This window comes from Lactuca serriola, chromosome 1 (assembly GCF_051521515.1).
Source record: "Lactuca serriola cultivar US96UC23 chromosome 1, Lser_US96UC23_V15, whole genome shotgun sequence".
NCBI lineage: Eukaryota > Viridiplantae > Streptophyta > Magnoliopsida > Asterales > Asteraceae > Lactuca > Lactuca serriola.
The window spans coordinates 88212968-88225465 of NC_136408.1; the positions used below are offsets into that span (position 1 = coordinate 88212968).

The window sequence follows — 12498 nt, forward strand, 5'->3', positions numbered from 1 at the left end:
ACTTTTGTTCCTCTTCTATTGTTACGTTTCAAAAATCGTAATTTTAGGGCTTTCAAAATTTGAATTCTTTTCTTTCATAATACCAAGAAGCCGATCAATCAGTAACCAAATCAGTATTTCTTAATTTGAATTCTCTTTAACCATTCCCCTCTCTTTATTCATAAACCTCCAACTACTTTTCGTCAAGAGTGAATTTCCTTCGTGATTTTCAACAACGGAATCTCTCAACATTGGATCGGTATTGATTAAGCTTAAAAACCCAATTTCTTTTATAAATGTGTTACATTTTATTTGATAGGCAAAGATTTTCAGCGGCATATGAGCAGGTTTCCTTCCTTCTTCTCACTCCATATCTATAATTCATCTAATTTCAGTTTACACTCATCAGAGATGAATCTTACCTACAAAATCCAATATCTATAGAAATTAAAAGAGAGAATCACCAATTATTCGTCAGGAAAAGAGGATTCTGACAAGTTTATGGGTTTTGAGTTAGTTTGTAGTTGGCTGTAATTAATTCGGGTGGGAAGGTTGTGATTGGATTGAAGCACTTGGTTGTAAGTTATTTTATTTTGTGATTCCTTTTTTTCATATACATATTACAAATAATTGTGATTATTCTTTATTATCTTCTTATTTCAGAAACAATTATATATAAGAAAGAAAAGAAAACTATAATACACAAATAAATGCACCGGGAGAAGGTTAATTTTAGTGTAGATTAACATAGTGTTCTTGGATGCCAGATTTGAGTATGTAGATTGTACTTGTGTTCTTGGATGCCAAATTTAGTTGAGTGCTTGTGTTCTTGAATGAAAATTTTAGTGTTCAAAGTCTTATTTTTCATCTTATGAAAATTATAGGTTGAGGAGATGGGTTGAAGGAACACCAGGAGCACCAAAATGAAAGTTCATTTAATGTTATAAATTGTATTTATATATTTAATTCTTTTGTTGTAAATGGTAAGTTTGTCAGCCTTAACAATAGAAACTGGAAGTATGATGTTATTAATAAAAAGGATGATGCTAAAATAAGCAAATAAAGTAAATCATTTTAACCAATCATTTAGCCCTTTTGCTTTACTGTACATCTCACCGCAAACCTCCTTTTTCTTTTGAACTTTCATTTTTTTTAATAAAAGACCATCATGCCCTTCAAAAAAATATCCATTTTCCACATGCACTTTCAAATTTTCATTTTACAGATCACTAACAAAGTATCATTACAATAGAAGTTTTTATTAGCACTACTAACAACCAAAATACCATATTGCCGTCTTTTCTTTTATTTCCTAGACTATCCCATATTTTAGACCAGACTTTCTTTCAAGTATTCAAATCCCAAATTAACCACATTCAATTTATCTTATTAAAAATTCAGCTAAACATCATCATTAATCTTATCAACATGAATTCCCCACTTCCTCTTTACTTCATAATCAAATCACATGTAACCATTCTTAAAACCAATAACTTTAAACCTTGTATCTTCAAGAATAAAATTAATCACTTTTTTTTTGTTACTTCCTCTCTTGAAAAATATGCTATTCGATTCCCTCATATTACAATTCCTTTAACAGTTTACTTTATGGCTTATTTACAATACCCAATTTTTTTGAAATTTCGTCTCACAGATGTTTTTAGGAGATTTTTTGTCCTTTCTATTAAAAAACAACTATTTATAATTAAACATATTTTTTAGTGCTTGTAGTAAAACAGGGGTAATTGATAATTGTGTAAATGTTTTTTTTTATACGGTCGTAAATAACAATGCATTTTCAAAGTACAATGCTATTTTACTTTTTGATTTCATTAATTTGATTATTTTAGTTTTTATAAAATCATGCTACATTATACCATCTACATCACATCACCTATAGATATTCAAATAAAATTATATATTAATTTTAAATAATCAATATAAAAGTCTAAACAAAAATTATGTGTTATTAGTTTAATAAAATTTTATAAAATTTGTACCTGTGATTTCCACGGGTTATAACCTAGTTAGCAATATTGGAAAACGTTTCAAATTCTTGATAAAAATCAAGATTTTTTGAATATATATCATAGCACACTTTATAAGAGTCATGAATTACAAAGTGAAACTAAACCACATCAAAGGTATCACAACCATTCACTTGAAAATCTTGAATGGTTTAATAATATCAAGTGAAAATCACACTTAAACCATACACATTCATGCTTACTACTGTATTTTCTTTTTCGTATTATCTCATCAACACCAAGATCGCTATACACCATATCCATTTTCAATTTCCATCATTTACCTTCTTCTTCCATTTCTTTAGGTTTAGGGTTCCTCTCTATTTTCAATAAGAGATTCCAAACGCGAAGAACTACTCCTCCCCCAAGCTCTCTCCTTCCATATCCTCTCAACTTCCTCAAAGCTCAACCCTTTCGTCTCCGGCACAAACACAAACACAAACGCAAACGCAAGAACAGCAATGGCAGCCAGAATCAAGAACGTCCAACCAGTCCCAACAGCTTCCGCAATCGAAAGAAAGCTCTGCGCCACCACCAAATTCGACACCCAATTCACCGTCGCCGACATCCCTCCACATATCCCTCTATACGATTCCGGATATATCTCAGAGTTCACCGTCCATGGAACCGGACCCATACCAGGGGCGAAGAACGCAATGTAAAGAGCTAACCCTAGAACAGCGACCCACCCAATGTTCGCAACCCCAATCGATTCAAAGTAAAACGCAACCGATAGAAGAATCAAAGAGAGGATTACACCTGACAGACTGCTTAGCGCTAATTTCCGGCGGCCGAAATGGTCGATGAGGTAGATTCCGACGACTGTGCCGGCGGCGTTCATTAATGCGACTATGAGGGATAGTAAAAGGGCTAACTGGTTTGATTTGAATCCGGCCATTTGAACTATGGTTGGACTGTAGTACATGACTGTGTTGATTCCGGTGAACTGTTGGAAAGCTTGAAGACCAGCTCCGGCGAAAAAGGCAAGGCGGATTTCTTTGATTCTGAAAACGTCCCAGTAGCTGACGGCGTTTTTGCGTTGGTTTTCTTCTTCTAGAGCGGTGGAAAGCTGGTCGAGCTCTTCTTCTAACCGGTAAGGATCGTAGATTTTTGAGAGAACAACAATGGCGTCGGATTTGCTTTTCTTCATGTAAAGCCACCGTGGTGATTCGGGAAGAAATAACATCAAGAAGAATTGGATTATAGCGGGAACAGCAGCTACTCCAAGCATCCATCGCCATGTCCCACGAACCTGTTCAATAGCATATGTATAGAGTTTTAGATTCGAGACATTTTATGAAGATCTATGAATCTGGATTCTATTTAGAGAATATTATTCATAAATGTGAATGTTGGATGTCAATCATGTTATTATGTATAGTTTGGTGACTATTTTTCTCACTTATGTATAATGTCACATTTTGTGATTTCTATTTAGACTGTTTAATATTCACAACTCACAGGTTCCACAATTTGAACAAAAAAAAATGGAACAGGTCGGTTTGAAAATGAACTTCCCATTTAAAATTGAATTGAGATTTGAGATATTATGTCAAACCTATCGATTTGAGATACGAACCCGGATCATCGATAAACATTTTTTCTAAAATATAAAGTAAAAAAATGTCGTTTTAAACCTTGGGATCGATGGCTGGAAAACACAAAGTGATGAGTTTTGCTTATTGGGTGGTTTGTGATCAAACAAGGAAATTTCGTTAGCTTCTCACACCAAAATCAAGTCCGACAAAAATAATGAAAACATAGGTTTTTCAAGCCAATTTTGTTGTTGTAGAGAAAAACCGAAGCAAATATCAAACCAGTCCTATTCAATTTAAAAATCCGGTTTGTTCACCTATAAGGTGGAGTAAAAAAAGCTCTTGTAAAGAAAAAAAGGGAAAATGACTTGTAAGGATAATGAAAGATCATAATTGTACAAAAAATATCATTGAATTTTTTTTTTTACATATATCGTCAACCAACTATAACATTTGTACATATATTACCGTTACACTCCACCTTTGTTCAAAAAATACAATTACGTTACTGGTAATGATAACAGTATGTTATCAGTTATTTATGTGGCTGCTGACATAGATTTTACTGTTTATTATGTATAAATTATACCATTAAACTTTTTTTTATACATTATACCATTAAACTTTCATAGAATACAGCCAACCCATCATAACTTATGTATTTTTTTTTATGAGATATTAACTAATATGAAATAAGGTTCTTAATCCCACATTGGTAGAAGGTAGTATATTGAGGTGGTCTCCAATCCTATAAAAAGAGTCCAAAGTTTTGGTTTCAAAGGATCCCAATCAAATACACTTGAAGTGTTTGATTTTTTTCTTTCTTATTTTGTTTTAATGTGCATAAAAATGTTATCAAAACTTTGGAAGGCTTGGATGTAAATTAGCAGGAAAGGGGAGACTTGATGGATTGGTTTGTAGAATTGTAATATGATTTATCATATATATATATTAAGCTTTTAAGGGTCGTTAAGAGCATCTTTAAGAGATTTTTTTTATGACTAATTATTATTTTTATCGATCACTTATCACGAGTTAATAGTCAACACCATTGAAATAGATAGTATTTTTCCTTTTGACCCTCTCTCTCTCTCTCTCTCTCTATATATATATATATATATATATATATATATATATATATATATATATATATATATATATATATATATATATATCCCTATTCTAATAAAAGAATACTTTTAATCTCCTTTTGACGAATCATCATATTAGCCTCCTAATTAATACATATTTTATTCTTTTTTTGACATGTGTCACCATATTAGTTCTCATAATTAATGCATGTCATTTCTCATTCTTATTACATTAAATTAATAACATTAGAATAAAAAATAAAATAAAATTAATACAAGTTATAAGGTGATATAATTTTACATATTTATTTAAATTAACGATTATAATTTTATATAACTAAAAAAATATCACTTAATCAATAATTTATTTAAAATAATTGATTAACAATTTTGAGTTCTCACTATTAAAATTTAATTAATTTTTTAACCGTGGTTTCTACGGGTTATTAAATTAGTATATATATATATATATATATATATATATATATATATATATATATATATATATATATATATATATATATATATATATATATATATATATATATATATATATATATATTGTTTTTAGGTTTTGTACATCTAACACCATCTCATTTAATGATCTTTAATTTTACTCATTTAGTTATATTTGAGTTTTAAATATTTATTATTTCTTTATTAATTAACTAATTTTATTAAACTCATCATACTTCATTTACAAAATATAAAATTAAAAAATGGCTATATAATTTTTTCAATCTTTCTATTTTTATAACTATAATGTAATAATCATGGTCGACGGCATAAGGCATAAATACGAGAAGGGCACGATTTTTAGTACATCTCTTATAGGTATAACATTTATTCAGACCAAATTTTGGTCCAAGTGTCCTACACTTCAGCTCAACTCAGCACAGACCCGTTGATATGTGGCAAGCAAAGGACATCGACAATCACGGTCTTAAAAATGAAAAGTGATGACAGAAAGCTGTAAAAATAGGGAAAAAAAATTGCATACACCCAATTTCTTTTAAAACAAAAGACAAGTTGTCTCGTTGGCAATGCCAATGTTCATATAATCGCCAATCACGGTTCATGCTCACCCTTTCCAAAGCGTAAATCTAACAACTACTTTAATGGCAAAAAAAAAAAAAAAAAATCAATCCATTTAGATTTTCAGTTGCGTTCAGAAAATTTTATTCCAATTTCTAGAGTTTGAGGATCAAATATGTGGAAAGAAGAGTTCGATTGTTCATCTGTTTGAGAATCCAATTTGTGAAAGAGGAGGATGACAAGCTTATGTTGCTCGATGATCGATTCGCTCCATATGTAATTGTTGATGATTAATATTTGAGATAACCACCCCAGTGGACAATAGAACTGCATTGTATGAATATTGCAACAAGGCTTCGGGCGGGGCATCATATATATAGCCCAAGTTTTATTGTTTTGGGCTCCGTTAGTATGGAATATGGCTGAAACGTAGAGAGTAAGGCAAGAGGACTTGACAAACAAATATATTTCGTGAATTGACCCTTAATACCGGCGCCTAAAAACAGAAGTCGAGGTATGTCTCGTAGGGTTGGAGACAAATTAGAAAAATTTCTTATCATTCGACAACGGTTTGCTTGATTGATTATACCTATCTTCTTGTCGACTCGCCCGCAATCGATTATCGTTCAACGGTTGGGTAAGCATGGTGTCGGTTTTGGACCAAACCGAATCGCAAACCAATAGATGTGGTTTATATATGCCTAAAACTAATATGTACAGTTTTTGTCTAGGTTTGGATTATTTTAGCAAAAAACAAAAGGCACTCCTCATATTTATAGTGGAACTCCACCCACTTTGTTTCATGAATTAAGCGATGTGGGACTCAAGGGACTCGAAGGGAACACCAACCTTTACAATTTCTAATAACATTCGTTATCGTCAGGGTTCAGTTCATATCATGCGATTAGTCACTATCAACACCAAGGAGTGGAGGGTTCTTCTAGTATTTCAGTGATATCAATCTTTTCATTTTCGATATTAAATTAGAAAACTTTCACTACTAATTTCTTTTATTTGTAATTTATATCTTTGCGTTTTAGCGGTCAAATGAATAATTGTGGTTTTATGATTTAATGTTATTAATTTTCTAACACTTTTTTTTAAAATGCATTCTTTATATGTATCAATAAATGAAATATATAATGATTTTGGTGTTCGTGATTTTAGTGTCCCTGACATTTTGTGTAATTGGAACTGACATGTGAGATAAGAGGTTTATCGTTTGTACTCTATATTATATGTTTGATGAATGCGAAGTGCATGCATATATAAGATCGACTTATAAGCCGGTACGACAAAAAAACGGGGGTAAGGGGGGCGCACCCCTTGCAGGGTCTTAGCGGCAGAGCTCCTAGCGGGGTCCAAGGGGCAGAGCTCCTAGCGGGGTCCAAGGGGCAGAGCCCCTTGCGGTTTGGGGCAGCGCCCCAAAAGGTCTTCGGAAATTTGAATTTGTTACATTATGGAAAAACCAAATTTTAATGGGTGATTATCGTAAGATTGATAAATTTTATCAACTTTAGTAACCATTGATTATACCATTAATTTTGTGATTTTCCTAACTAATATAGAAGATTAACCCTAATTTGTCATGTATTTATACGACTCCTCTTTTGAGCCATAAAGATATAACCTTTTTACAACACTCCTTCTATACGAACTCAAACCCTCTAGCGATTTTGGCTTGTATTTCTGTGCTTAGATACACAAATGTATTTTTGGATTATCCTAGACTTGATTTCCTGTAACCCAAACATAGGGTGGAAATATCAATTCGAAAAATAAACTTACACAATCAAAAAGAAATCCGGTTCTCCACCGTCACTGTAATCAAATATTGTCCAACATTTGGTGGGTTTTTGACGATGCTTCTGTAAATGGTTCTTTAATTTTTATTGGAATCATGACATGTTATTTCATTGACTTTTTGGCAGTATCGCCGGTAAGCCTTTTGATAGAATCCTCATTTTGTAGCTTTCATGTTGGCATGCTTGAAGTTAACTTGCGACATATTAATATGCAAAAATCACAAATGCTTTCATGTTTTTCTCTTAATGATTTATTGTCTTTGAATATGAGGACACGTCATTAATTGGTTGACCCATACTCATGGATCAGGATAAAAGTTCTTTTTATGATTATTGTCAAAACTCAAAATAATCATATGGAGAAACAAATAACAAGATATTTCCTCTTGATTGTAATCCCTTTCTTATGTTAAGTTGAAAATAAGGTTCTTTAGTGTGCTCGACTTATGCTCCATCTTTGATAATGATGATTATATTTCTATCCTAAATTATCTTATTCTAAATCAAGAAAACCAGTGCATCACAAAGAAGATAACATAAAAAGATAAAAGTTGAAAAAATCTAACCTCAGTGAAAGCAAGATTGACAAGGTAAGAAAGAAACTGTCCACTAGTGATCATAAGCACATTGGTGCTCACAAGACCTCCCCTTATTTCTGATGGAGCAGCTTCAGCTATATACATTGGAGCAGTAACAGATGCAACACCTACCCCCAATCCAACCAAAAGCCTACCAAATATAATCACATATGGATTCCATGCAGCAGCCATTACAAAAGATCCCAATGCAAATATCACATCTGCAAGAAGAGTAGCAGCTTTTCTCCCATATTCATCATTTATTGCTCCTCCAGCTGCTGCCCCAATCATTGCTCCAACTAATGCCATGCTTACAATTGTTTCCTATATATATATATATATATATATATATATATATATATATATATATATATATATATATATTATATAAACTGTCATAAACAAGTTGAATGTTGAGAAAAATTGATCGATTAAGTTGGGAATCGAAGATATACTTGTAGAAAACTACTTTGATCAACTGCTTCAAATTCGTCACGAATGTACAAAAGAGCACCTGATATAACTCCTGAAAGATGCATATGATAATCGAGTAGTTTTAGCGTATATTACCAAATCAAACCAAGATAGAGATCATATATATAATATCCAACAAAAGGAAAATCGAAAAGAAGGTGACCTGTGTCGTATCCGAAAAGGAGACCCCCGATTCCAGCTACAACGGTTAAACCCAATACATATGTATTGCTAAAGTATGTTATTTTCTTATCATGGCCGGAATCTATAAACCCTGAACTCCCTGGAAGCGTTTCGATCGTCATCTTCAACCCACTTTATATAATTCAAGAACCCACGAGAATACCAACACCTCAATTGATCGAATTGGTGGGTAGATGAAAATCCAAGGTGAATTTGAGGCTATTCTCGAGTGATTTGTTTGTCAATTTATCAAGATCTTTCTGGTATCAAACAAATACACCCAATTGGCTGATTTCGAGCTGGAGAGAGGGGAAATGTGAATCTGTTCCTCGGAATTTGATAGTCAAAGTCTCAAAGATGACAGATTTTTAGTAAAGTAAGTAAGCTGGAGTGATCGGATGAAATTTAGCGACAAGAATGGTATTTACTGCAACTCTCTGACGATGTTGTGAAGATAAAGTAAGGACTGCAAGACGTGGAGAAATTGATTTTAAAGTTGTTTGAATAGGGGTGTAATCTAAAATCACAAGCGGGGGAGTCACCACCAACATATTTTCATTTATAGTATTAATTTTTCTAATTATTTATATTTATAGAAAATAAAAGTTTTCATTATTTAAGAAAAAGAACATAGTATTTTGTCGGAAGTAATTAATAATTGTGCAAATTCCTTAGGAAATTGTTAAAAACTTGTGAAACACAAAAAATAAAATGTTTTTTTTTGAACGGCAAAAAATAAAAATAAAATGTTTTAGTTATTTTCCATGGTTTTTCTATCATCGCAGAATCTTTGTACAAATAAAAAGCTCATAATTTTAGTTGGTAATATGCATAAAAATCTCATAATTTGGAAAAAAAATTGATAAAGCTTAAAAAAAATTAACAGAAAAATCTCAATTATTTAATTTTACACGATAATCTGTTATTTCCTGTTAAAATAAAAATAAATATTTTCCGTTAATTTGAGCAAAATTTTCTGTTCAAAAATAAAAATTTATGACTATATCAAGAAAAAAACTCCAGTGTAATAAGACTTTTCTATATAAAACCCTAATTTTAATTGTATAAAACATAAAAACTTTAATTTTTATATTTTGTTTTAATCCTAAAAAATCAAATTCAAAAGGGGATAATGACTTAGGAGGATAATAACGTTTCCCATTTGTCCATGTTAGGTCCTTAACGTTTTTTTTTGTGTATTACACCATTAAAGTTGTTATAACCGTTTAAGAATAATCATTTTACCGGTTTCTTCCTGTTTTGCTTAGTTGGCATCTTACGTGTTCGGTGGTATGGCTATAACCACCAGATTCGCATAAGGTCCCGTATTTCTTGTGCCCTAATTTGAAGAGTTGAAGAAGAAGAGAAGAAGATGTCGTCACAAGCCTTCTTTGCCTCCACCTCAAATAACCAAATCATGTGCTACTGTGGGCTCCCTACTCGGATTCGAGTCTCCACTACACCACAAAATCCAGGGAAAAGATTCAGAACATGCCTTAATTCGTTGGTAATGTCCAATTTTTAAGATTGAAGCTTTTCTCTTTAAATCTCTATTATAGGTGTGTAAGTTATGACATTTATCCTAAAGCTTTGTTTTTTTTCCATTTTTTATAGAGAGCTGGGAGAAAATGTGGATTTTGGGAATGGGTTGCTGAAGATCCGGTCATAGAGGAGATTTTTGGTCTTAGGTATGAGTTGAATGAAATGAAGAAGAAGATGCATCACCATAAAGTAGCATTGATTGTGTTGTTTGTCTTGTTCTTTGTTAAGTTATTTTGAATGGAATTGTGATGCAGTAGACATCTTTTGAATATAAGGGTACCCATAATTTTGTTTTTTTTATTGTAAGGGTACCCATAATGTAATGAAATCGTATGTATGAATGTTAATGAAGCTTTTGGTAATGAAATCTATCATTGTAATACAAACACCACTAAAAAGTGTATGATTCAACATTGAAGGGTAATATTGTCAACAACAATTATAATGAAGCAATTAACTATATTAAAGGGTAATATTGTCAACAATAATTATAATGAAGCAGTTAATTATATTAAAGGGTAGTATTGTTAACAATACTTATAATGAACAACCAAATTGAACATAATGTAATGAACCAAGATGATTCAACAGAAAATATAATCAACCAAATTGTCAACATCTGCAAAGTATATGATTCAACAACCAAGATGCAGTTAAAAGATTTAAACAGATGCGGTTAAAAGATTTAAACATAAAATATACTAAAGGGTAATATTGTCAACAAACAAACACTTTTAAAAAGGTGTTCCCATTCACCATCAAAAGCTGAAGTGTTTTGTCCCTTAGTCTAGTACAACATCACATTTAATATCAAAAGATTCCACCATCACATGCTTACCTAACACCCCACATGCATACATAAGAAAACAAAAGATTACAACATAAAACCTGCAATCAACCTAGATCTACAGGTTTCCCTGAGCTACAACCACTATCATCCTTGGTCACCACTTTTTTCCTCAGGCACTGCTTAGTGATTCTTTCTGAAGCTTTCCTCTTCCTTACTTGAACTGCATTACGAAATGGTCTTGCAGAAGTAGATCTTTGCCTTTGTTGTGGAGTTGTAGAAGTGGATCTTGGAGTTGGATGTGGATTTGCAGAAGTTGGAGTTGGAGCTGGAGTTGGAATTGGGGTGGATCTTGGAGTTGGAATTGGAGCTGGATTTGGAATTAGAGTTGGAATTGGAGCTGGAGTTGGAATTGGAGTTGATCTTGGAGTTGGAATTGGAGCTGGATTTGGAATTGGAGTTGGAATTGGAGTTGATCTTGGAGTTGGAATTGGAGTTGGAGTTGAAGATGCAGGATCCGGATCACCTGTGGTTGGATTTTTTTGTTGGGCACCCTTTTTTGTTATGCCCACTAACATAGCAGATTGAACATTTTTGCACCTGCTTTACTCTTGATATTGTGTGTGTGCTTGATATCTCCCTTTCTGATGCACTTTTCTCCTCTTAGTAGATAGCCTTCCAGGTAGCCTTCTACTCTTTGGGGGTAAAGGCTTTGTGTAGTCACTTTGTGTCCACAAAGAGCTATCATTCAAAGGATGAATAATATATTTATAGCAGTTGAGATAAGTTGCCTTACTGTAACAACTAGCTACATAATCCTCTGAGTTCAAGTTCATGGATGAAATTGCAGCCACTCCATGTACACAAGGTATGCCAGTCAACTGCCATCTCCTGCATCCACAAGTCCTTCTGATCAGGTCAACTGCATACCTATCATTACATAACACCACCTCAAATTATTGATATCCACAAGGGTACACTGCCCAGAATCTATACATAAACATTAAACAAGTAAGAACACGTGAACAAATGTATATTTATGCTAAATAACAAGTAAATACAAACATTCTTACCTCTGTTTGTCCTTCAAATCTGCTATTTTCTTCCTAATGGATGGGCATATAGTTAAATCCCAAGACTCTCCCTTAGTCCTCTGATAGTATAAACTCTGCATCACATAAACCCTGATATCCTCCAACATTGCTATTATTGGTTTATGTCTAGCCTCAACTATTTCAGCATTAAAACTCTCTGAAATTCCATTTTCAATAGAATCACAGAATACCCCTTCTACTTGAAAAGCCCTGCAATAACATTTAGGGTCCCTTTCCATGAGATAATCAAATGCCCTACTATCTAATTCCTTGATCTCTTGCATAGCAGCTTCATGTTTCTGTTTTGCGGTAGCCTTCACAGCCCTCCAAAATGGCTTGATAAAATGCTCACCTTTGAACCTTGTGTT

At 32.7% G+C, this 12498-nt stretch overlaps 1 protein-coding gene across 1 annotated transcript; it reads right to left on the reverse strand.

Moving 5' to 3' along the window:
• Window positions 1-2025: 2025 nt before the first annotated feature.
• LOC145094622 (inositol transporter 1-like) lies at window positions 2026-9180 on the reverse strand. The gene is made up of 4 exons (XM_079032751.1): window positions 8688-9180; window positions 8506-8576; window positions 8039-8374; window positions 2026-3258 (listed from the first exon to the last, which is right to left on the reverse strand). Exons 1-4 carry the CDS (start codon window positions 8827-8829, stop codon window positions 2314-2316), a joined length of 1494 nt encoding a protein of 497 aa, XP_078888877.1. The 5' UTR covers window positions 8830-9180; the 3' UTR covers window positions 2026-2313.
• Between the last annotated feature and the right edge of the window lie 3318 nt (window positions 9181-12498).